The sequence below is a fragment of the Heterodontus francisci genome, chromosome 33, assembly GCF_036365525.1.
Source record: "Heterodontus francisci isolate sHetFra1 chromosome 33, sHetFra1.hap1, whole genome shotgun sequence".
Lineage (NCBI taxonomy): Eukaryota > Metazoa > Chordata > Chondrichthyes > Heterodontiformes > Heterodontidae > Heterodontus > Heterodontus francisci.
The window spans coordinates 40,069,083-40,096,343 of NC_090403.1; the positions used below are offsets into that span (position 1 = coordinate 40,069,083).

The window sequence follows — 27,261 nt, forward strand, 5'->3', positions numbered from 1 at the left end:
AACAGACTCTTAGAAACAGTGAAAAATAGCCTGTTCCTTTTAGAAAGTAATTCGCCTTGTGCCCTTTTTCTAGTCAATTCATAGAATCAGAATAGTTACAGAACAAAGGCCCATCGGGTCCATACTGGCTCTCTGCAAAATCAAATCACATCATCCCACTCCCCTTTCCCCATAGCCCTGCAAACCTTCTCTCTTCAGGTGCTTACCCAATTCCCTGTTGTAAGCCCCAATTGTATCTGCCTCCAGCACACTCGCAGGTGGTGCATTATAGATCCTAACCACTCAATGCGTTAAAAAGTTTTTCCTCTTGTCACCATTGCCAGATATTGTTCCGCATGCAGCTTACTACATGAAAGTTCATTCTTAAAGCAAGCTCAAATAACGTTACCAAAGTCAGTTATAGAGTATTTCATTGTTTAACAATGACTATTAAAGAACAGTTTGCCAGAAGGAACAACATATTTTGGATCATTTACAATTAGATCCTTATGAACCCCCCCCAACTTAATACATTGCATTTAGTAACATTGTAAAAAGATCACATTTTGGATTGCCTCTTCAATCCAGGGCAGTTTTCAGTGCCGATGAAAAGTTATACTTGAAACTTTAATTTGTCTGTTCTTTCCACAGGTGCTGACTGATCTGCAGCACGTTTTCAACATTTTCTCTTTCTGTTCCAATTTTCAGTTGCATGGCCCACCTTTGTACTCAGCACACCTCTTTCACCCTCTTCATTATCACTTTTGGAAGAAGTACAGGGCATGGCATGATACAACTGTCCACTTAGAAAACCATTATGCAAAATATCACACTTAATTCTTCATTCTCCAAGATTAATTTTCTGATCAACTTAGTTCATGAATCATTGCTCTTTATAATCACAATATTAACAAGTTAGATTGCAAATTTGATTCTGAAGCTGACAACACAGCGATTTCACAGGTTGGGTATGTTGGATAATGTGGATTAAAAGATCTACTGTGTACACACTGCTAATAGAACCAGATTTCTGATATAAATGATTATGGAGTTCTGAAAAGCCACTTTATATTAGCTCTTGTCTAAGTGGCAAAATTTTGCACCCAACAAATAGATCAGATACCTCTGTCTCTACTGTACATTGTGAACCAGTTTCTTTAATCACAAAACCAATAAGAATAAAAACCTTAACAACCCACTGTTAAGCTTCCTTCTTGACTTTGGTATTTTTAATTTTCTTCTTAAGGTTCATGATGTCTTTGTACAGATTGCGATGAAGAACTGCTGATGCACAAAGAAGGCCTCCATGGATGGCTCCCAAAAACCCACAGGAAAATACATCTTGGCCTGGAATCATAAGGGGGAAGAGGCAGTGGAAAGGTTTACACAATAGTATGCACAGGAATAGCCTTTTCCCATTTCTAAATTTACACTCCCTTTCATTTCAGTTGTCTCACTACAATGCAAAACAAGCTTTGGTGCTTAAGTGAATGGTTTAATGGAACAGTCTTGTGATGGTATAGGAGATCGAGTTTTTTTACTTTGAGTATCAGTATTTGTGCATGTGCAGTTGCTCAAATGCGGAAACATCTGGCTCATAGGATGGGGTCCACAGCGACGAGGCCTGCATTTATTGCCCATTTATTGCTCTTAACCGAGTGGTTTGCTAGGTCATTTTAGAGGGCAAATAAGTGTCAATCATATTGCTATAGGTCTGAAGTCATATACAGGCCAGACTGGGTAAGGATGGCAAATTTTCTTCCCTAAAGGCTGTCAGTGAACCAGATGGTTTTTTTAAAAAAAAAACAATCCAATAGTTACATTGTCACCATTGCTGTTACTAGCTTTTTAATTCCTGTTTTTTTTTTTATTTGTTAACTGAATTAACTTATTAACTGCTGTGGTGGGATTTAAGCTCATATTCCTGATCATTAGAATAGTAATTATAACCACTGTGTTACAGTTCTCTATGATTCCACCTACCAGAAGCTTTGGACTATATTTTAGAATTGCTACTTCTAGCTGGTTTGTAATTTTATTTTTTTTATTTGTTTTTTTGTGGGATGTGGGCATCGCTGGCAGGGCCAGCATTTATTGCCCATCTCTAATTGCCCTTGAACAGAGTGGCTTGCTAGGCCAGTTCAGAGGGCATTTTAAGAATCAACCACATTGCTGTGGATCTGGAGTCACATGTAGGCCAGACCAGGTAAGGACAGCAGATTTTCCTCCCTCAAGGACATTAGTGAACCAGATGGGTGATCGTTAGACTTGCCTTTTTTAAAAAAAAATAATTCCAGATTTATTTATTGAATTCAAATGTCACCATCTGCCGTGGTGGGATTCGAACCCATGCCCCCAGAACATTAGCCTGGGCTCTGGATTACAAGTCCTGAGACATTGTCACTACGCCACCGCCTCTTCAGAGGCCTTTTTAGTTGGACGAGGATCACTTACACAATAACGACGTGTAGCATTTCAACACATTTTTATGTTAACGTGATTTGATCCATTTGAAGATTGCTTGACAGTGTACCTAAAAATGCTATTGATCCAAAAGACTTACAGGTTGATAGGTAAATTGTCCATTATAAATTGCCCCTAGTATAGGTAGATGGTAGGGGAATATAGGGACAGACGAGGATGTGTTAGAAATATGGGATTAGTGTAGGATTAGTATAAATGGTGGTTAATGGTCGGCACAGACTTGGTGGGCCGAAGGGCCTGTTTCAGTGCTGTATCTCTAAATCTAAAAAAAAAAAAATCCCTAATCCTTGATTAATTTGCAAATCATACAGGTTTTGAAATTATGTTTTGCGATAAATGGGTAATGCCTTAGCTAAAATTGGGGGTGGGGAGATGGGAATTTCAGATGAATGCATTCAGTGTTTGTACCCAATATATTCCACAGCATAATTTCAAGGCCACAGTAATTTCCCTAACATATTCAATTTAAATTTATGAATTTTATTAATGATAAATTGGACAAATTCCAAATCCTGCTCAAAATTACAGTAAACAGGGAATTCAATGGTTACTAGTCCAATCCATTTATTTTAACCTCTTCATTAAATTACAACTCTTTGGCTTGCAACTTCCCATCTAACTATTGCCTGCAACTAAGACTTTGAAGCTGTCACCTTTTATAATCAAGTGACGTTACAAAATGCATTGGCTGTCTTAGCAAGGATGCACTTTTGCTGCACTCACACTCGTTTATGATTGAAATTGTACTTTTCCTTTTAAGACCATTAGTTACTTTAATCACTGCCCCCTTCCATCCTCCTCACGCCTGACAGAAGTCCTCACTTTTGACTTTGGACTAACTGTTTCCCTCCACTAGCCTCTCCCGCAGTCAAATATTTCAGTTAATTGTCCTATTGCTGACAATTTAATGCTGTACCTGGGGGAGAGTCATACATTCCATAAAAAAGCTTTCAGCCTCGGTTTTGGATTCCAAGTTCTTTTTATTGCTTGACTTAAGGCAGCATACCTGTTAGGTAAAGGTTCTTGACTGGTGTTTTTGCTCTAAAGGTGGCAATAGCTTCTGCTGCAAAACGCGACACATCATGACTGACACCATATATTTCTCCACGTGATGCAGCTATGTAGAACTGATTTGAAAGTGGAGACCCAACCTTAATGTACTCGATCTGGAGAGCATTCAGCCACAAACAAGTCAAGTTAGTCAAAAGAAACTGAAAATAGAAATGATTTTTGCAGTAGTCACTAACAATTGTAAACTTACAACAAGCACTCCAGCCATTTAATTTTTATTGCAATATAGAGTTCAATGTATAATGTAACTTCTCACAACATAATAATGAACAAGACTGTCATTTATTATGTATTTTGTTACTGTACATAAGCTATTTCATTACGTACCTGATGCCAGGAAAACTTACCCGGTCTTTGAGTTGTGGAAAATACGCAGTAACTTGGTCGATCAATCTTCTGGCAATACCCATTTTTAAATTTTCATATTCTTCCCCTCTCTTCTTCACACGTTCATCCTTCCAATCCTCAAACCACTCATAGCGTGTCAATGTCACAATTATCATACTAGACTTCCCTAAATATTAAGAATTTAAATTACCATCCCTTCAAATACAAATCTCACTGTAGTAAACATCTACAAGAGCAGGTCAGAGGCTAGGAATCCTGCAGCGAGTAACTTACCTCCTGACTCCCCCAAAGCCTGTCACTATCGACAAGGCATAAGTCAGGAGTGTGATGGAATATTCTCCACTTGCCTGGATGGGTGCAGCTCCAACAACACTCAAGAAGCTTGACACCATCCAGGCCAAAGCAGCCCACTTGATTGGCATCCCATCCACAAACATTCACTCCCTCCACCACTGACGCACAGTGGCAGCAGTACGTACCATCTACAAGATGCACTGCAGCAATACACCATGGCTCCTTAGACAGTGCCTTCCAAACCCGCGACCTCTATCAACTAGTAGGACAAGGGCAGCAAATGCACGGGAACACCACCTGCAAGTTCCCCTCCAAACCACACACCATCCTGACTTGGAACTATATCGCCATTCCTTCATTGTCGCTGGGTCAAAATCCTGGAACTCCCTTCCCAACAGCACTGTGGGTGTACCTACCTCACATGGACAGCAGCAGTTCAAGAAGGCAGCTTACCACCACCTTCTCAAGGGCAATTAGGGATGGGCAAGAAATGCTGGCCTAGCCAGCGATGCCCACATCCCATGAATGAATGAATTTTAAAAAAAGAAATATTCTCATTTTTAAGCAAATTGTCATTGGTGATGATCTTGTTTACACTATGAACCTGTAGTCGAACACTTGAGGACATATGTGCTGTTGCCTTGGTTAAGTCCAAAGTCTTTCACGGGGTTGGAGAAGATACTACTGTATAATCTTCCAAGGTTGTGTTCATGAGAAGTCTCTGTTATAATGGGAAATTTGGCATTTATTTTAAAATAGCAAGAATTTACCTGTCGGTTCCAATTTTCTCCCTATTGTTACCCTTGACTCTAGCTGAGATATGCTTCCATGGATGCCAATTACTCTTTGGATACCTTGTCCAAGTGGTTACCCTTCATGTGTAAGCATCAATATAGTAGCTAATCATGACAGTGGCAGCACAACAGAGCCCAATCCTGTTCTGATCCAAAGTCTATGGGGCGAATTTTACAGAACCCCCGACATTGGGTGTCGTGGTGGGGGTGGCATGAAAATGCCTCCGGGAGAGGCCTACCACAGACCTCGAAGCCAGGAAGGCCCGGCCCGATATTGCCAGAGGCGGTGAGGCCTTGTGGCAGCCCCCTGCCACTTGGCGACGGGAGCCCAATTTAAATAAATGTAAATAATCAAATTAATTACCTTCATGCTCCTGTCAGTCCCGATGAGATATTCATGCCGGGAACAGAGGCGGAACAGAGGCAGAACACAGGCGAGAAGGGGGGAAAAAGACAGTTTCTCAATGCGGGGGAAGGTGGGAGCGGGGTCAAAATAATATCACTGGCATAGGGGATGGTGTAAAGTTTATGAACTTTGGTGGGGGGGAGAAAGAGGGCAATTAATTAATTTATGGTTTTGGGGGGGGGGGGGTGGAGGTGGGAGAAGGGCAATGTAAATGGATTTAAATTTTTTAAATTAAATTTACCTTTAAAGTATTTAAATTGAATGGAAGGGCTCGAAGCCCTTTATAAATGGTGTTAGCGCCCGCACACAGGCAGTTAATGCCATAACGGACAGCTTGCACGTCATTTGGGGGTGGGTGGGGGGAAGCAGGCAGTCCACCCCGGCTATTTAAATGAGCCACTGCACTTACTATACCGCCGGCTCCGCGACGCGTTTCCGCCATTGTTTTTGTCTGCCGCCAATTACGGGGGCAGAAGTATTAATTTCAGCCCTGTATGTGCACACTTTCCAACATGGGCTCATGGATAGCAATCAGGAGCAAGACCCTGGCTGATTTTCCCTCCCTAGCTCAGGGGTATCCAGAGGTCAATTTTGGCACTTCTAATGACAAACTGAGGTTCACTAATTTGGCACAATAGAGCCTGGGATCATCTAGTCTATATTGGCTCAGTTGCATCTTACTTTTACTAAATGAGCTACTGGGGACTGAAAAGTACCATGCAACATTAGTTTTAAATTTTAGTTATAGATCTGCTGCTGTTTACCTGCATATCGGTCATCCCAAGTTGGATCCTTAGCTGATGGAAAGGAGACAAACATTATAGGACACTCTTTGGTGACATCTTCTTTGTTGAGTGTGAAGTATTTCTTGAACCTGAAATAGCACCGAAGTGTTCAAAAACAAAACTAAATTTGTTCAATAAAGCAACTTAGAAGAATTTACACAGCACCTTATCATTTCAATATATGAATGCAAGATTTTTTTTTTTTTCTTTCCTTCTTTCTATCTATCTGGACATTTCAAAACACATTAAACCAAATTACTTGGAGTGTTTTTCTTCCCATTCAGGGGGATTAGGCATCACTGGCTAGACCAGCATTTATTGTCCATCCCTAATTGCCTTGAGAAGGTGGTGGTGAGCTGCCTTCTTGAACTGCTGCAGTCCTTGGGGTGTAGGTATATCAGTGCTGTCAGGAAGGGCGTTACAGGATATTAACCCAGCGACAGTAAAGGAACAGCAATATAGTTCCAAGTCAGAATAGTGTGTGGCTTGGAGGGGAACTTGCAGATGTTGTTGTTCCCATGTGCCTGCTGCCCTTCTCCTTCTAGATGGTAGAGGTCACTGATTTGGAAGGTGCTGTCGAAGGAGCCTTGGTGAGTTGCTGCAGTGCATCTTGTAGATGGTACACACTGCTGCCACTGTGAGTCGGTGGTGGAGGAGCAAATGTTGAAGGTGATGGGGTACCAATCACGTGGACTGCTTGGTCCTTGATGATGTCTAGCTTCTTGAGTGTTTTTGGAGCTGTGGCAAGTGGAGAGTATTCCATCACACTCCTGACTTGTACCTTGCAGATAGTGGACAGGCTTTGGGGAAACAGGAGGCGAGTTACTCACCACAGAATTCCCAGCCTCTGACCTGCTCTTGTAGCCGCGGTATTTATGTGGCTGGTTCACTTCAGTTTCTGGTCAATGGTGACCCTCAGGATGTTGATAGTGGGAGATTCAGCGATGGTAATGCTATTGAATGTCAATGGGAGATGGCTAGATTTTCTCTTGTTTGAGATGGTCACTGTCTTGCACTTGTGGCACAAATGTTACTTGCCACTTATCAGCCCAAGGCTGGATGTCCTTCAGATCTTGCTGCATATGGGCATGGGCTGCTTCAATATCCGAGGAGTTGTGAATGGTGCTGAACATTGCACAATCAGCGAACATCCCCACTTCTGACCTTATGATTGAAGGAAGATCATTGATGAAGCAGCTAAAGATGGTTGGGCCTAGGACACGACCCTGAGGAACTCCTGCAGTGAAGTCCTGGGACTGAAATGATTGACCAACAACCACAACCATATTCCTTTGTGCTCTGTATGACTCCAACCAGCAGAGAGTTTTCCCCCCGATTCCCATGGACTCCAGTTTTGCCAGGCTCCTTGATGCCATATTTGGTCAAATGCTGCCTTGATGTTAATGGCAGTCACTTTCACCTCACCTCTTGAGTACAGCTCTTTTGTCCATGTTGGACCAAGGCTGCAATGAGGTCAGGAGCTGAGTGGCCCTGGTAGAACCCAAACAGGGAATCAGTGAGCAGGTTACTGCTGAGCAAGTGCCACTTGATGGCACGGTTGACGACCCCTTCCATCACTTTGCTGATGATTGGGAGAAGGCTGATAGAGCGGTAATTGGCTGGGTTGGATTTGTCCTGCATTTTGTGTACAGGACATACCTGGGCAATTTTCCATATTGCTGGGTAGATGCCAGTGTTCTAACTGTACTGGAACAGCTTGGCTAGGGGTGCGGCTAGTTCTGGAGCACAAGTTATGAAGCTGCTCCCAATGGATTCTGCCAATGTGTTTTCTCATAGGAGAGGAGGGAAATGAAAAAGTTAGGAACGTAGGAACAGAAGTAGCCCATTCAGTCCCTCAAATCTGTTCCATCATTCAATTAGATCATGACTGATCTGCATCTCAACTCCATTTAACCACCTTTGCGTTGTATCCCTTGATACCCTTGCACAAGAATCACGCAGTCTTGAGAGCTTCAATTGACACAGTATGCACAGCCTTTTAGGAGATAGAGTTCTAGATTCCAGAAGTTGAAGATCTGAACTGCACTAGCATAGTTTCTAGTGGCTACTAATAAGGTGGTTTTACATGACTGATTTCCCACTGCTGATGTCCAAGGAAAGCAAGCTCCATATGCTGCCCGTCACTCTTAGTTTTCAGTTGATTGGTGATTGTGCTGGACTCCACTCTGTCATGCAGGGTCCAATTATATAATGGACAAAGACGCAAGAGTTGGTCACCTGTCAGTCATTAGCGTGAAAATGGTATGTGGTGCACGGGGACTTATAGTACCAGCAGTGGAAGGGGTGGGAGGAAAATGAGGGGAAAGAGACAAACAGACAGTTAGACAGGGACCAACAGTGATACTATGGTGACGAGTACCTTCAGTACTATTGGTGATACCTGGAATGGAAGCTTTGCTTGAGGTTAAGATAGAAAGTTACTAGTAACTATGGATGAAGCTGGTGTATGCCAGCAGCACAAATTGGCAGCTGATTTTTCACCCAGCCAGTTTTAATTTTCCACTGATGGAAGATATTGCCAAGATTTTTAACTTCAATTCAAGTAAATGAGACGAGGAAACGAGTCTCCAAACAAGAGTTTGAACTATCATTCTGTGAACCTCTGTGGAAAGAAGATTGGGCCTGCTGAAAAAAAATTGGCTGATGTTTCACTGCAAGCCCATTTCTCACTGCTGGTGTAGAGCAATTTCACCTCCTAAATGCTTTAACCTCCTAGACGCTATTATGAGGGAGAAAAATCATTACTGCATTAAAAAAAATTGCGAGCTCCCACCCCTACCCCCGATTTTCTTCAAACACTTTCATCTAGGAGTTATAAAAATATTAGAGATAGGAAAAAAGAATGGCTGCTTGATTGGGTGGTCATGATGAATCCTCTAGAAATTGAACTTGCAAGCCTAGAGTAGAGAAAAATGAAAAGAATGTCGAATGAGAGCATGCATTCCAGATTTCAAGTAAATCGCTGGAAGCCATTAAAAAAATTCAAAAGTCATGTTGATGGGCTAGTTTTCATAATTTCTTCCTTTTTGTAGCTACACAAGAATACTGGCATACATTAATGACTTGTGACTGTCAATATACAAACACTACCCCAGGCTGTTGAACTTTGAAAGTTAGGCATTTCCTGCACTAACAGCAATCCAGTTTCAATTCCACATTCGAACTTACAACAAACAGGGGAGAGGAATTGTAGAGAAAAGCTCAGTCAAGTTTGCCAAGCATATTTGGTAAAAGAAGAAGAAATTGGAGAATTTAAAAAAAAATTTGTTCAAGGGATGCATGTGTCACTGGCAAGACCAGCATTTATTGCTCATCCCGAATTGCACTCAAGGTGGTTTTGAGTCACCTTCTTGAACTGTTGCAGTCTGTGTGGTGTCGGTACACCCACAGTGCTGTTGGGTAAGGAGTTCTAGTGTTTTGACCCAGCAATGATGAAGAAAGAGAGATATATTTCCAGGTCAGGATGGTGGTTGACTTGTCGGGGAACTTGCAGGAGGTGGTATTTCCACGTGCCTGCTGCTTTTGTCCTTCTAGGTGGTAAAGTCCGCAGGTTTGGAAAGTATAAAAACAAATAACAAGGAGAGATAATAGATGCAAGCATTAATAGGAGAAGGAAACAAAAAAATGTGATTAAAACAACGAGAGAGACAGCCCGACAGTAGAAGACAGTGTAATACTTTGGAGCATTGCAATCATGTTATTTTACAAAATTGAACGCAACGAAATAAAGGCGAGTTCTCATTCACTGGATGTTAAGTTGCCAAGTTTAAAGCTCTATACAGACTTACAGCTCGTCAAGGTTATTCTCTTGAAAAAACCAGTAATTTGCTGCTTTCAACTTCAACTCTTCCTTTGAGCCATTAAGACCAACAAATACGCTGAATCCGCCTATTCCATGTCGCACCATGTTCAGCTGAGCCTGGATCGCTGTGGGGCCAACAGAATGATCAATAACTATCGTTAACCATTTATTGTTGAAGCAATTACTTTCATGCTCTTGAATATCAGCATAAATGTAAAGAAGAATAATCTATGAAAGTCTGGACTAACATAATCGTCCAAAAAAATCATAGAAATTCTAAGATTAATCTTGTGCATTCTCGCGGTCAGCTGAAGAATTGCTCTGCAGTCCTGTTACTGATCAACTGGAGATGGAGCGCTACCTGAAGAAGGGAAATGAAAAATGGAAGCTGTTCTCCCAATTGCCATCATGCAGCCTTAGTATCTTTCACTGAGAAAAGGCTTCCCTGCACCATAAATTTTTCTTCTCCCATCTCCATTGACATAACCCAGAGGGCAGGCAACCTACCCGCGCCAACATCACGCTTCAGCCACAATTTCCCTTCCATGTTGGCAGGGGTGTGTTAATCATTCTTGTAATAAAATGCCGAAAGGTTAAAATTTGTGAAGAGCTGCGAGGCTTCTGGAACTTCTTCCACCCTGTCTTCCTGCCCAGCTGCGAGGCTCCAACAGCATCTCCCATTCTTCCCACTCTGCTCACAGCCATCTCTGGCCATGTCTTCCTGCTGCTAGGACCACGACAAAGGTACAACAGCAGTCAGATACTAATTCCCCTCTCCCCAATCCCTCAGTTTCCAGTCATTGCCCGTCATGCAGGGAGCGCTGTTTAAGCATTCGCGTTTGGAATTCTACGTTCCTTTAGATAAAAAGGCTGAGTTGAAAATAGGTTTTAAACAGAGAATGGTAAAATTAAAGCTACTATTAGTCTCCTATATCACAATCATTTTCTTTTATTCAAAATAGAGATGACTTCTCGAATAGGCTGCTTTTCTTCTGATATGCGCCTCCAGCTAGCAAGAAGGACAGAAGAGTCCAGCTGACGGTCATCATTGCAATTACTCAATTAGCCCCAGTTAGATCAGCAGTTTGGCAACCTCAACCTCAAATGGAAAACTTCACTTCTGTGCAGTATACTGCTGAGTGGCCTGCTGAAAGTACATAATTGAAGAAATAATTGATGGGTGTGGACATTGAACACAATGAAGTACTCAGTCTTTCCCGTATTAGACCATAATAATGCACGTTTTGAAACTTAGTCACTTCAATTACATATTTTAAAAATAAACACAAGGTTAGAATAATAACCTTAGAATAATAATGATAGGGTCAAAAACCCAAAAGCAAATCAAATTAATCGTCTGCATACTTGCTGGCTTACTAACTGTTATACTGCTGTTTCTGTCAAACAGATACTGCTAGCCCATGAAAACATGGCAGGGAAGGAAGGAAAATAGTATGTCACAGATCACAGATATACCAAAAAAGGAAGAACTCATCATTATTTAATCCCATAAGTGAGGAAGACTCAAGCCGTAGATTGTGACGTAGTCAACCATGAGTTACATGGTTTAAACTGTTATGTTTGCTTGTACTCTTTATATTCCGTGGAAAAAACATTCCGATATCCACACACCTGGTTTACTTTGCAATTCATGAGGTAGCAGTCGTTCATAGGTATTAAATATTCCAGCGTCGGAAATCACAACAGGAGCAAACAGGTTTATTTCTTCCTCACCCTTCTTCACTGTCACACCTAGCAAGAAAGGGGGAAAACGTGACAACAATTAAAGCAAATGCACTATTATCTCTGAACTCTTAAACCAATGAAAACACTTAATTCACACTTACCGCAGGCCTGACCATCTTCATTTATTAATATATGTTGGACAGGTGCCCGCATAAGGACATCTCCTCCACTTTTCTTAATAACTGGGATGATGTGAAAGGCAATCTCACTGGCCCCTCCTTTCGGGTACCATGCGCCATTCTGGTAGTGCTGGACAACTAAGGCATGCATCACAAAGCTGGCATCTTTCGGCATGACTCCTGGCGAAAGAAAACACATCTGAAACAAGAGGGCAGTGCGAATGGAGGACTCACTAAATTCCAATTCGAGTAAGGCCGCTGTATGCAAAATACAAACTATTTACTAAAATGCAAATGTATGTTTCACCAAAGTTTTTGAACCTACCTTTTTAGAGCTAGATTGAGCATCAATAAAAGGGACATTTACAAAGACATGAGACAAGGTCTCATTGCCGATGTAACATTGAGCAGTGGCAGAATAAATAAAACCATAAACGTCCAGAACGAGTCAAAGTGGTGAGGGACCAAGGGAGAGGCAGACTAATCACAGCAGAAAGCTAGATTCTGGGAACCCACTGATGGAAGGCTAGTCACATTGCAGGTTCAGGCAATAACAGCAAGAGACGCACATCAAAAATGAGATGAAATACATGAAGGCAACTTTCCTCAAATCTCCCTTAATAAATTAATTACCTGGAGACAGTTCTATAAAGATAAATTTATTCTGAAGTTTATTTTATTAAAACAAAAATTAAACAAAATTAAGTTATAGTTACAAAGATAATCAAGTCAGACTCAGGTAACAAATTCCCAGTGAGTTTAGGTTAAGGAGTTTTCACTCAAGATACATATGGGGAAATACGAACATAGGAATTAGGAGTAGGCCACTCAGCCCCTTGAGCCTGCTCCACCATTCAACAAGATCATGGCTGATCTGATTGTAACGTCAACTCCACATTCCCGCTTACCCCAAATAACCTTTCACCCCCTTGCTTATCAAGAATCTATCTACCTCTGTCTTAAAAATATTCAAAGACTCTGCTTCCACCGCCTTTTGAGGAAGAGAGTTTCAAAGACTCACGACCCTCAGAGAAAAAACTTCTCATCTCTGCCTTAAATGGGTGACCCTTATTTTTAAAGAAGTGACCCCTAGTTCTAGATTCTCCCAGAAGAGGAAACCTCCTTTCCACATCCACCCTTTCAAGACCTCTTAAGAATTTTAGATGTTTCAATCAAGTTGCCTCTCACTCTTCTAAACTTCAGTGGGAGAGAGGAATTACATTTATTATGAGATGGTCAAACTAAATTAAGTTGAAAGTCTGTTTGTGAATATATATTTTATGAAGGAGAATTCTAACAGAGTAGGCAGGATTACGTATTTATATTAAGAACATTAGAAATAGGAGCAGGAATAGGACATTCGGCCCTCAAGGCTGCTCCACCATTCAATAAAGTCATAGCTGATCTTTGACCTCAGCTAAACTTTCCAACACAAACCCATATAAGTTAATTATTGAATGTTTATGTCAGAAATCTAAATAGGGTCCAACAAATGCTGAGCATGGGTGCAGGTCCAGTTGAGAATTAAACTATAAGTAGCGCGAGGCCTGGGCTAGCCCAAATTTCTATTAATTATGCAGTTGCAGCTTTTGAACAGCAGACCAGACATCGAGTGCCAGTTTCCAATATGCAAGTCAAGGAACGCTCACTTTAAAAAAAAAAATTACTCCTGGTCAGCTCTCTCCTTGTATTAGGACAAGCCTGGTTAGGCCACAAATAGAGCATTGCATCCAGTCCTGATCACCACACTTTAGGAAGGATGTGAGAGTGCGCAGAGGAGATTTACTAGAATGGTTCCAGGGATGAGGGATTTTAGCCACAAGGTTAGGTTGGAGAAGCTGGGGTTGCTCTCCTTAGAGCAAAGGAGTTTAAGGGGAGATTTGATAGAGGTGTACAAGATTATGACAGGCTTAGATAAGGTAGCCAAAGATAAGCTGTTCCCATTAGCTGATGGTCCAAGGACGAAGGGATACCAATTTAAGGTTTTGGGCAAGAGATGCAGCAGGTACGTGAGGAAGAATTTTTTTTTTTTAAATACAGCGAGTGGCAACGACCTGGAACTCGCTGCCTATGAGGGTGGTGGAAGTGGAGATGATCAATGATTTCAAAATGAGATTGGATGGGCACTTGAGGGAAATAAACTTGCAGGACTATGAGAATAGAGCAGGTGAGTGGGACTGACTGGATTGCTCTACAGAGAGCCGGCATGGACTCGATGGGTCACATGGCTTCCTTCTGTGCCGTGACACTTCTATGACTCTCTGATTATCCCCGCGTCCCAATGGTCAATTCTTAAAAAAAAAGGAACATTGTGCCTGTCAGCTTTATATTTATAAAAAGCAGTGCTTCAAGGATGGCCAGTAGCCCTTCAGTAACTGCTAGTACTGACATCCAGGGCTTACCCTCCCCCATGACGGTCCCAGCACGAAACACAGGGACCACTTCATTATCATGCAAGATCAGCTGTGTGGGAACAGGTTCACACAGCACAGTAAGAGGCACTGTTCCCAATGGTGTGGCATTCGGAGTGCATCATGCACCCCACACGTCCCGAGTAAAAGGTACATGTGCTACGTAGGTACAGCAGAGACCAAGCACAGAGCCAAAGGAGTTTGGGAACAAGGTTAGGTAAGCAAAAGCTAAAATGCAGGCAATTTCCAGGTCATTGTGCATTAGACCCATATCACATGATACAAGACCAAGACAGCATCAGAAAGGGGCCCATCGTGCACGTCACCAGACCAAGGTAGGCAGGTTACACTCAAACTTCTGATCCAAATGATAAGCAGTCCAATTAAGAACTTACACAATCCTTTAAGCTTGTGCACAATAAATGAATGGAATAGATGTTAACATTTGCATAATATAATAAATGTGTAATTAGTAGCTAAACAAATTTAAATTTAAGAAAATCCGCAGTGGTTAGCACCGCAGCCTCACAGCTCCAGGGACCCGGGTTCGATTCTGGGTACTGCATGTGTGGAGTTTGCAAGTTCTCCCTGTGACCGAGTGGGTTTTCGCCGGGTGCTCCGGTTTCCTCCCACAGCCAAAGACTTGCAGGTTGATAGGTAAATTGGCCATTGTAAATTGCCCCTAGTGTAGGCAGGTGGTAGGGAATATGGGATTACTGTAGGGTTAGTATAAATGGGTGGTTGTTGGTCGGCACAGACTCGGTGGGCCAAAGGGCCTGTTTCACTGCTGTATCTCTAAAAAAAAATCACAGCAGCATTATAGTTTGCTTGATTTACTCCCACCCCACCTCTGACACATTCCAATCCAAGGCGAATGCATTGCCTCATGAGTCATTTGACTGCTCAGTGATAAAGGTAGTGAACTATGTTTATACAGTGAATAATAATTTAGCAGAATTATAATGAGTTCCAAGGACTCCAAGTCAGAGATAATTAGAAAGAAGAAGCTCTGCACATAGAAGATAAGCTTCAACTCACAAAAGCAAGAGATTGCAAGTTGGCAATCTATTTGCTTTCTCATTTGTTTACCCATCACATATAGCAGGGTAATGACATGTGGTATGAAAACACTTCTTAGGGAGAAGATGGGATGACCCATCATCTTCAAGACATAGAAATTACCCCATTAAACAGTACTTTACGACAACAAGGAAAAAAAAAAGACCTCTTTACAGTTAAGCAGCCCAAAATGAAAATCAAACTTCAGTCACTGAACCAAACTGCACTGCCCCATCAACTGCTTTTCTCTTCAACCCAGAACTACTTGTTGCCACCACGTACCTGTTTGGAGCAACACGTATCCTGGTGTTGACATTTGGTGATGGTGAATTGCCTGATTATCTGCTGCTGATGCACTACTGGCTGTCCTGATTAATACTGAGTGCTGAATGTTTGCTTTTCATGACGGACATACCCCATTGCACCAAGACCTCAATTAGTCATAGAATCATACCTCACAAAATGAGGCCATTTGGCCCACTGTATTTGTGCTAGTGCTCTGAAGATACATTAGTCCCTATACCCTGCTCTTTCCCCACAACCCTGAATATTTTTCTTTTTTCAAAAAAGTGTATATCCAATTCCCTTTTGAAATCTGCTTCCGCCACTCTTTCACGCAATACGTTAACAATTTAGCAGAAATTTACATATCACCTGAAACAGAAATCTCAGCTCTCTGCCAAATTGATGGAAATGTAAAAACACTGGCTCTCCTTTCTGCTTTGTGGTAATTAATTTCTGACAACCAATTAGCAATGCCAGCCATACTCCCTGGAAAATTCTGGAAAAAAATATGGAATTCTAAGTAGTGGTTATCATTGAGAAATGTAATTTAAGTTTAGAATTCTTGGAGAATTCAATATTCCAACACTTAGTTCTGAATGTGTGCAAAATGCCATGCCCAGCAGTCCCTGGCTTCAGTGTTGAGCTCAACACAAAGCTACAGTGAGTCTATTTCAACAGCTAGTACTTTTAAATTATTCTAAAAGAAAAAGCATATTGCTGTAATAAAATGTTATTGCCAGTTAGTGCTAAAGTTTCAGTGCTTTGGACTGAAGTGTAACACAGGTATTTCACAAACTTCAGCATGAGAATCATAGAATAGAATCATAGAAAGTTTAAGGCACAGAAAGAGGCCACTTGGCCCATCATGTCTGTGTCGGCCGAAAACTGATCCACCTATTCTAATCCCACCTTCCAGCATTTGATCCAAAGCCCTGCAGCTTACGGCACTGGAGGTGCATATCCAGACTCCTTTTGAATGAGTTGAGGGTCTCTGCCTCAACTACTCTTTCAGGCAGTGAGTTCCAGACCATCACCATCCTCTGGGTGAAAAGTTTTTTTCTCACCTCCCCTCTAATTTTTCTACCAATCAATTTAAACCTATGCCCCCTTGACACTGACCTCTCTGCTAAGGTGAATAGACCCTTCACCTCCACTCTATCCAGGCCCCTCAAAATTTTGTACATTTCAATCAGATCTCCCCTCAGCCTTCTCTGTTCCAAGGAGAACAACCCCAGCCTATCCAATCTTTCGTCATAGCTGCATTTTTCCAGTCCTGGCAACATCCTCATAAATCTCCTCTGTACCCTCTCTAGTGAAAATACATCCTTTCTGTAATGAGGTGACCAGAATTGCACACAGCACTCAAGTTGTGGCCTAACCAATGAGTCATGCAGTTCCAGCATAACCTCCCGGTTCTTGTATTCTATAGCTCGGCTAATAAAGGAAAGGATTCCATATGCCTTTTTAACCACCTTATCAACCTGTCCTGCTACCTTCAGGGATCTGTGGACATTCACTCCAAGGTCCCTTACTTCCTCTACACTTCAGTATTTTCCCATTAATTGTGTATTCCTTTGCCTTGTTTGACTTCCTCAAATGAATTTGAATGCCATTTGCCACTTTTCTGCCCATCTGACCAGACCATCAATATCTTCCTGCAGCCTACAGCTATCCTCCTCACTATCAACCACATGGCCAATCCTTGTGTCGTCCGCAAACTTTTTGATCATGCCCTCTAAATTTATGTCCAAATTGTTAATATACACCGCAAAAAACAGGGGACCCAGTACAGAGCCGTGGAATGCCACTGGAAACAGCCCTCCAGTCGCTAAAACAGCCGTCAACAATTAACCTTTGTTTCCTGCCACTGAGCCAAATTTTGTATCCACCTTGCTGCATTTCCCTGGATCCCATGGGATTTTATTTTATTTTTTTTTAAAAACCAGTCTGCCATGTGGGACCTTGTCAAAAGCCTTGCTAAAATCCATGTAGACCACATGAACTGCACTACCGTCATCTATTTTCCTTGTTACTTCTTCAAAAAATTCTATCAAGTTGGTCAAACAAGATCTTCCCTTAACAAATCCATGCTGACTATCCTTGATTAACCTGTGCCTTTCTCAGTGACAGTTTATCCTGTCTCTCAGAATAGATTCCAATAATTTGCCTACTACTGAGGTTAGACTGACTGGCCTGTAATTATTTGGTCTCTCCTTCGCTCCCTTTTTAAACAGTGTTTAATGTTTGCAATTCTCCAACCCTCCGGCACCGCACCTGTATCCAGTGAGGACTGGAAAATGATGGTCAGACCCTCTGTTATTTCCTCTCTTGCTTCTTTTAACAGCTTGGGGTACATTTCATCTGGCCCTGGTGATTTGTCAACTTTCAAGGATGCTAATCCCATTAATACTTACTCTCTCCCTATGTTTATCACATCCAATACTTCACACTCCTCCGCCTTAACTACAATATCTGCATCGTCCCCCTCTTTTGTGAAGACAGACGCAAAGTATTCATTAAGAACCATACCAATATCTTCTGCTCCTGCACGTAAGCTACCTTTTTGGTTTTTTATGGGCCGTACTCTCTCCTTAGTTATCCCCTTACTCTTATTGATAAAACATCTTTGGATTTTGCTTGCCAATATTCTTTCATGTCCTCTCTTTGCTTTCCTAATTTCCTTTTTGATTTCACCCCTCCACTTTCTATACTCCTTTCGGCTTTCTGTAGTATTGAGTTTTCTGTGTTGGACACAGGCTTTCCCTTTCTGCCTTATCTTACAATGTACGCTCCTTGACATCCATGGGGCTCTAGATTTGGCCATCTCACCCTATTTCTTTGTGGGAACATGTTTACTCTGAACCCCTGGAATCTCCCCTTTGAATGCCTCCCACTGTTCTAACACTGATTTACCTTCAAGTATCTGTTTCCAGTCCACTTTCACTAAATCACTTCTCAATTTAGTAAAATTGGCCTTGCCCCAATTGAGAACGCTAACTCCTGTTCTATCGCGGTCCTTTTCCATACTTATATTAAAACTGACTGAATTATAATCACTACTACCAAAATGCTCTCCCACTGCCACTCCTTCCACCTGCCCATCTTCATTGCCTAAAACTAAGTCTAAAACTGCACCCTCTCTTGTTGGACTTGCTACATACTGGACAAAAAAGCTCTCCTGAATGCACCTCAAGAATTCTGCTCCCTCAATTCCTTTCACACTAAAACTATACCAGTTAATACTGGAGTAATTAAAATCCCCTAATGTTCTTGCACTTCAGACATTTGCCTACATATTGGCTCTTCTATCTCCCTCTGACTGTTTGGGGGTCTATAGCACAATCCCAGCACGGTGATTGCCCCTTTTTTGTTCCTTAGCTCAATCCATATGGCCTCATTTGATGAGCCTCCCAACATATCCTCCCTCACAGCTGTAATAGTTTCCTTGAGCAAATTTGCCACTTCCCCTCCTTTCTTATCCCTCTCCCTATCACGTCTGAAAACCCAAAAATCAAGTGAGAGCTGTAGCTACGATCATCAGAATCAAATGCACCAAGAAAAGCAAGTTGAAATTAAATTTTCTACTTCCTCCATGAGTCAAAAGCATTGTAAACTGACATAATTAAAGTACATTACCATAATTCCCACAGGTATAGCACATGACTGTTCGAAGGTCTTTATTTTTTGTCAGCTTGTTAACCACATCTGAAAGTGGGATTGATGCCAGCTTGAAAACTGATGTGAACCAGTGGATGATGCCAGTCTTTATGAGGAATCTAGCCAGTTGAAGAGGGATCATTTTAATTATTACCAACGACAGTGCTTTTTTTGAGGTCATCTAGAATAAAACAGCAAATGTGAGTCAGAAGTACAGAGAACAAAAGTCCCCTGCACATGTATCACAAAACAGAGGAAGTCCACAATTGTTCCCATCTGTTCTCAGATCTGGTTATCATTTATAATGGCTTCCATGAGGCTGTCCTATGTAAAACATTTATTTTCTATATTACTGATATTGAACAACTCTGGTTTAGGATATTACTTGAATCCAGTCTATATGCACGAGATGAAAGCCTCTCTCTTTCATTTTGTAAGGGCCAAATGCGAAAGGGGCAACAGGTAAATGAGGAAGTGACCGAGGATAGATCCTGGGAGCACGCTGGAGGTGACAGATAATCGGATATGAGAAGTTGGGCATGTGCTTGCCAAGTCCTGATAGAAGTGGACCTTGCAGTAACAGTCCCAACAAGTCATACAATGGACATTAACATGGGATTATCTCAAACACTGCATCATAGGGTAATTCACCAGTTACAGAGGAGGTTATTAATGACTTTGGCCAAGAGGAACCTGTGCTGTGGGTAGAGCAGAAGCTGAACTGGAGGGGTTCAAACATGGAATTCTGAGTGACAGACATGGAACTGGGAGGCAACAATGCATTTGAAGCCTTCAGGGAGAAAAGGAAGGTTCGAGACGGGGTGGTAGTTGGAAACACAAATGTTTTTACTTGGGGGGAGGGATGAGAGTTTTGAAAGAGAGGGGAAAGGGGGCCATTATTCAAAACAATCAATTGGGCCCAAGCAGAATTTAAACAACTGTTCTTAAATTCCAAGAAACCTACAAAACACATTCTCGAACAAATCAGAGGCTGTTTTGTATTTGAATTTTTTGGCTTGGCTACTCCCTTGGGACATTTCAAACATTCTGATTGATTGTAACAACATATCAAGTTAGGATGGGCTAGGATTTCTGTTCGTACATAAAGGGTTAAAAACCACTGTCAAGGAATTAAAGTAGGTAATACCAAGTTAACTCAAAACAAAATTTGTCACAGTTAATATATACAAAAAAAAAGACTACTCAATTTTTTTCTGCCACAGGCAAAAGTCATTTAAGAGGCTACAATTAAAATAATTATTTCAACATCCGCACCTAATTGAACTGATCCTAATTATTGCTCACTGAGCTGGAGAGACAGATACAATGGGGACAACAAAGCTACACTTTGACAAACGCAGTGGAGCTGCAAGAATACTACTCAGTTGGACAAGTTTCATGTTAGTTGACAGACTGGCAATACATTAATTTTACCACCAGGGTCCAATTCATACCTCCCAAACCTGTGAAGTAACCCGAATAATTTTCCCAGTGCAAAAAGTTCCATTCATTCAAAAAAGATATTTATATTGCACCAAGCATTAGTAGTGCACAAAAATGAACACTACTTCCAAATAAACAATTACTTTGCCTAGAAATTACAGTTGGCAATATCCATGGATGACTTAACATGTTCCTATGACATTACTCTGCCTGCTATTTGAACAAAGGCATTGGAATGGGCAGCCATGTGGCAGATGCAATTTAGTGCAGAGAAAGGTGAAGTAATACATTTTGGTAGGAAGAATGAGGAGAGGCAATGTAACCTAAAGGGTACAATTCGAAATGGGGTGCAGGAGCAGAAAGACTTGGAGGTGTATGTGCACAATCATTGAAGGTAGCAGGACAGGCTGAGAAAGTGGTTAAAAAGGCATATAGGATGCTGAGCTTTATAGAGGCATAGAACACAGAAGCAAGGCGGTTATGATGAAATAAAAACAGAAAATGTTGGTAATACTCAGGTAGCATCTGTGGAGAGAAAAGCAGAGTTAGCGGGCAGGATTTTCCATCTGGGGTAGGGAAACAGAGGCTGGGACTGTTTCCGGGTGTGAAACTCACCCCTCGGGGGGGGGGGGGGGGGGTGGAGGGAGGGGGGAGACAAATAGTCACTCATCATGATTTTCACAGAGGTGCCCCCTTAATTGGCCTGTAAACAGGTTCACCATCTAATTAAAGGACAGCAGGTGTGCTCTCAAAGCTGGAGGGCCAATCAGAGGCCTTTCAGCTTGAAAGGAACAGCAGACTGCAATGGAAGGTAAGTAAGAGAGAGGGCACTTCAAGATGGAGATGCCCTCTCCAATTTTTTTACATCTTTAATTAAAAAATGGCTTTTGTAGCCAGGCCACCACTGTATGGGGATGTTTGCGGGGGGCATGGGGAAACCCCTCTATGGGGTAGCCTGAGGCTGCTCCTGCACCCTGGCAGACAGGGAGCTACTCTAGGCCTGCCACTGGGAGGCTGCCTCCAGGAACCTGGAGGCCAACTGGAAAATTTGGCCTCCTTTAATTGGCCCCAATTGGCTCTTAATGAGCAGTGATGGCTACCCACCGCATGAGGGCAAATAGTCCTGCGCACCCACCTTTATTCCGCTTCTACAAAGATGGGCCGGAGGTAGGATGGAGCCGGGTAACCGACATGCTGGCCAGCAGGGCTATCATTCCGGTAGGGACGGAAAATCCAGCCCAATATTTCAGGACAAATGACCTTTCATTAAAGTTATAATGAACCTTTATAAAACACTAGTTTAGACATAGAGAGATACAGCACTGAAACAGGCCCTTCGGCCCACTGAGTCTGTGCCGACCAACAACCACCCATTTTATACTCATCCTATGTCAATCCCGTCCTTCCCAGGGGCTTTTCCGCTGGCCAGAGAACCAAAGCCTCAATTCTGGGCGCTGCACTTTAGAAAGGATGTGTAGGCTTTACAGAGGGTGCAGAAAAGATTTATAAGAATGGTTCCAGTGATTAAGGACTTCAGTTATGTGGATAGATTGGAGAAGCTGGGGCTGTTGTCCTTACAGAAGAGAAGGTTCAGAGAAGATTTGATAGAACTATTCAAAATCATGAGGGGTCTAGACAGAGTAGATAAGAGAAATTGTTCCCGTTGGCATAAGAGTTGAGAACCAGAGGACATAGATTTAAAGTGATTGGCAAAAGAACCAAAGACGACATGAGGAAAAACTTCTTTACGCAGCGAGTGGTCAGGATCCGGAATGCAGTGCCTGAAAGGTGGTGGAGACATATTCAATCATGGCTTTCAAAAGAGAATTCGATAAGGACCTGATGGGAAAAGAAACTGCAGTGCAATGGGGGAAAGGGGCCATGGTGTGGGACTAGCTAATTGGCTCTTCCAGAGCAGGCAAGGACTCAATGGGCTGAATGGTCTTCTTCTGTGCTGTAAGAAATCTATAATTCTACGATTCTAAATGCTTCAATCACATTTATTTATTTTAAAAAAAAATCACCTTTACAAGCTCCAGGAATTTATCGATAGCTTCTTTTTCCTCAGGAAACAGTGTCTTCAAACCATTTTGATAATTTTGCTTCCCACTATACAGTGGATATGTACGCCAGGTCTGACTGTCTCCCAGGATTACATTGTCAAAAAGGTCATCCATTTTCACCCATTCCAGTTGGCCATCTGAAATCTGGTCTACTAATGTCCTCAGAAAGGATCTTTCATAGAGATCCCCTATGTAATGAATTCCTGAAATAGTGCAAAGTGGATACTATAAATGGTACATTCTCTCAAGAATGAGACTCAATATTTATGGTCATGTATGGAGATCACAATCCACACAATTTATTTATATTAGTTTCTGCTCTCGTTCAGCCAAGAGGAAAGGCAGCTCAATTGTCAATATATCTGCATTTTGCTAATTCTGACATCTTGAGCATCCCCAATATTAATCGCTCCATCTTTGGTGGCTGCACCTTCAGTTGCCTCGGCCCTAAGCTCTGGAATTCTCTCCCTAAACTTCTCCACCTCGCTACCTCTTTTTTTTCTAGGATGCTCCTTAAAAACTATCTCTTTGACCAAGCTTTTGGTCATCTGACCTAATATCTCCTTATGTGACTTGGTGTCAAATTTTGACTGATAAAAGTCCTGTGATGTTTTATATCTTAAAGGCACTATATAAAACAAGTTGTTGCAAGCCTTTTCAGACGGTGCTACACAACTGGACACTGCTCAAGTATATGAAGGTATTCCTGGGAGGCTCCCCTAATTCATTTTATCCTCTGTCTTGCAGAGCAATGCTGAACTTCTGCCTTCTTCAATGTGGCCAAAATCTTGTATGCTGGCTGTGCACTTAGCAAGCACAGTGGTTTGATACACTAATCAATTCCCCACACAATATACTCACATATGCTATAAATGAAAGACTATTAAGATTAGAATAAAATGGCAAATACATTAAGTATTATAAAGGCACAGTTTCATTACTATTACCTTTTTCCATCATACACAAAGCAGCAAAATTCAGGAAGCTTAGGGCAAGGTTCGCACAACCAACACAAGTGTGCTCAGGAGAACGGCTTGCATTTTACCAGGTATAACTGCACAGCTGACTTGCACAGAGCAAGTGTAAATGTCCCATTGCTTGTCCAATCAGGACCACTCAACTTATGAAAGTATTGGCTTACAGGGTTATCTGTAGCTAAATGGAAAGAATCCTGGTCCCAAAAAACAGGTCTATGGTTAAAGTTTTATTACTGAGCCTGGCTTGCTGGTGAATTATGAACAGTGCCCTGTGGTACTGTGGATCTGCCTGACTCAAGTACCAGTTTACTGAGTCTGTCACAGACGGTTAAATTGGCTCCGAAATTCTATTGCCAGGCAACTCCTCTTGAAGCCATCTCAATTCCAAAGGCAACCTACTTACCTTTTGCCCCAACCTGAACCAAGAAAATAATCACTCGTTGGTTATTAGACAAATTGACAAGCACGGGTTTGAATCCTCCCTAGGCGGACAGTGGATACATGGCACTCAAGAACTGCATAGTAAGCAGAACAACCAACCAAATGTGAGATTGAACTGCCACCATCTCCTCATCAGACTATGGATAGAACCCATACCTCATTAAACAATGGAGATGAGAAGCTTCAACAGTAACTGTTTGTCTCTCTGTAGCCCAGTTATGATAGGGACTGAACCCTTGAAACATTAGAGCATTTTCTCATATCTGGCCGACATGTCAGCTCTTCCAGCAGCTGCTGTACCAATGCCCCAGTTTCCCCATCAGCTACATGATTAGTGTCACCCTTCAGCACAACGGAAGAGTGAACACAAAGCAGCTTGCACCACATCAGCCACCTTGGTATTCTAGATGTAAGAGTCAAATGTTGCATACAAGGATTAATCATCACTAGCTGCCATATCCTTAGGAGAAGAGACTGAGGAAGAGGCATACACTCCATGAGGCCAACCTCACTCTACTGACAGACTAGTGCAAGTTAGAATCTTCTCCCCTGCAACCACTTCCCTTTTTTCCACCTCACACCTTTGTCCTGGATATCTCAAATTGGTCAGGGAAGCCCTTCCCATGGAGATTTGGGCCAAGAACAGCAGCCTGGGTGTGTCTTATATGCCATCATGTTAACCTGCATTAGTGCTTTGCTGCCATTGACAACAAGACAGATTGAAGTATTCTTTAGTCCTCATCAACATGGTCTTGAAGGACTGTTGGCATCGACCGGGAATAAATATGAAACTAATTTTTCAGATTAGTTTGCTACAATTTCATTTTAAACTTTAGCAGGAATTCAGGCAGAAATAAAATCTCATTTATCAGACTGTACCCATTAAACAACGGCAGAGTACACAGGAATACATGCAATAGAATGTGAGCTTCACTCAACAAGTTGCATATTTGCCTCTGAGACAGAAATCTATGGGTTCAAGTCCCACTCCAGAATTTGAGCATATAATCTAGGCTGATACCTCAGGAGAGTGCCGAATTGTTAGATGCATTGTCTTTTGCACTCGACCTCAAACCTGCCTGCCTATTCCAGTAGTGCCGATGGATGCAAATGTTCGCACAGCACTATTCAAAGGAGAGCTGAGACCTCTCTTGATAACCTCGTCACTGTGCTCCCTGGACAAACACCACAAAAAAAAAACTGGTCATTCACCTCAGTTATTTATGGGATGTTGCTGCACACAATTGGCTGCCATGTTGGCCTCAACAGTGGCCGGACTTCAAAGTAATTCATCGGTTGCAAAGTATTTTGAGACTACTCCAGAATATGATTAGGGGGTTGTATATATGCAAGTTTTTTTTCTATAATGTACAGTACTCTCTCCTTTATAACTAGGCTTTATAAGAAAAATACCCAGCTGTTTCATGACTTTGGTGCTTCCCAAATCAGCAACCAAGAACACACAAATGTTATTAGTTGAGGGATCACCATTGTTGAGAAACCCAAAATGAAAGAGGAGAAAAGGATTTAAATCTATCACACAGATTATTTTTTTTAAGAAGTAAATTTTAAAACTAAAGCTCTTACCAACATCAAACTCAAAACCTTTTTTAATAAACGTGTGACAACATCCTCCCGCCTGGCTATGCTGTTCCAGCACCAGGACACGCTTGCCAGCTTTTGCCAATATTGCTGCTGTTGCAAGTCCTCCAATTCCACTGCCAATCACTATGGCATCCAGGTTTTCAGGCACCTTATCTGCAGTAAAGCCTGAACAAGGTCACAAAGACATTTTGAAGTAATGAAGACCACGAAAAAAGTTAGTAGCCATATACACAAAGATCCACTCTAAGACAGATTCCAAGTAAATTATGAGGGGCATTGATAGGTTAGATAGGAAGAAACTTTTTCCCTTAGCGGAAGGGTCAATAACCAGGGGGCATAGATTTAAGGTAAGGGGCAGGAGGTTTAGAGGGGTTTTGAGGAAAAAATGTTTCACCTAGAGGGTGGTTGGAATCTGGAACGCACTGCCTGAAGAGGTGGTAGAGGCAGGAACCCTCACAACATTTAAGAAGTATTTAGATGAACACTTGAAACATCATAGCATGCAAGGCTACAGGCCAAGTGCTGGAAAATGGGATTAGAATAGTTAGGTGTTAGATGGCCAGCACAGACACAGTGGGCCAAATGGCCTGTTTCTGTGCTGTATAACTATAAAGTAATAAATGCTTTTCTAAAACAAGTTTGCCAGACACAGTGCAAGATTGAAGATCCATAGTACTGGATGGAGACCAGCAGAGAAAAAAAGTTCAGGAAGTGCCATTTTTATACTCCAATGCTCTTCTCCCTCTCATGGAAAACTACAAATATTACAACTTTAATTTTGCTCACAAGATGTATCTAAAAAAACTATTTGGGGGTAAGCAACTGGAATTCTAACCCTTGTAATTTCTTTTCAGGATCCTGTAAAATACAAGAATTTATACTCTGCAAGATACTTGCAAAAGAATCTAAAGAGGTGTAACATAGACCGGTGCTGTTATTTCTATGACTTCTTTGTAACTGTTGATTTGTGCAACACAGAAAATTACTTGATGCCTAACAGACATGAAGCTATGGATTTTCTTTTAGGAACATATACATTGTTAAGTTCTCAGATTTAGATGGGCGGGGTGGGTTGCTGTTTTACCTGCATGAAACAGTTATTAATGTAGCTGGTTTAGGTCTTAACATAAGCTTCTAAACAAGTGTCACGCCCGACCATTTTAGGCACATTAACCCTACTCGGAATTAACAGCAACTGAACGGCTAATGTTGCAGGAACGTGAACTTTGAGCCGCTTTTCTAGTGCAACAACTCGTAACACCTTTGTTGATAACCCTCTTCCTCGCTTCCTGATCGGTCACTAGAGGCTCCGGCGGTCTCCTGGTGTCTGTGGCAAAAGGGTTTGGACTTGGAGATGAACGCTGGAAAATTCGGCGATAAACTCGAACTATAAAATACAAAAACAACAGCAGCACCGCGTACAACCACATCTTCTCCGGCCTCGACCACTCTCACTGAAGAGCGTGTTACT

At 41.9% G+C, this 27,261-nt stretch overlaps 1 protein-coding gene across 1 annotated transcript; it reads right to left on the reverse strand.

Annotated features, from left to right (window-relative positions):
- Nucleotides 1-27,261, reverse strand: LOC137348118 (all-trans-retinol 13,14-reductase-like). The gene is made up of 12 exons (XM_068013349.1): nucleotides 27,052-27,261; nucleotides 25,773-25,955; nucleotides 22,729-22,970; nucleotides 19,241-19,442; nucleotides 11,832-12,029; nucleotides 11,617-11,736; nucleotides 9,971-10,109; nucleotides 6,141-6,250; nucleotides 3,882-4,048; nucleotides 3,470-3,629; nucleotides 1,179-1,326; nucleotides 1-740 (listed from the first exon to the last, which is right to left on the reverse strand). The coding sequence occupies exons 1-11, from the start codon at nucleotides 27,218-27,220 to the stop codon at nucleotides 1,181-1,183; spliced, it is 1,836 nt and encodes a 611-aa protein (XP_067869450.1). The 5' UTR covers nucleotides 27,221-27,261; the 3' UTR covers nucleotides 1-740; nucleotides 1,179-1,180.

Excerpts from the sequence above, each read along its gene's own strand:
- LOC137348118 (XM_068013349.1), bottom strand. The coding sequence starts at position 27,220 with ATGTGGTTGTACGCGGTGCTGCTGTTGTTTTTGTATTTTATAGTTCGA. Across the intron at positions 6,251-9,970 it reads GAGAATAACCTTGACGAGCT|GTTCAAGAAATACTTCACAC; the intron begins GTAAGTCTGTAT and ends GTGCTATTTCAG. Across the intron at positions 3,630-3,881 it reads TTCCACAACTCAAAGACCGG|ATCGAGTACATTAAGGTTGG; the intron begins GTAAGTTTTCCT and ends AATGCTCTCCAG.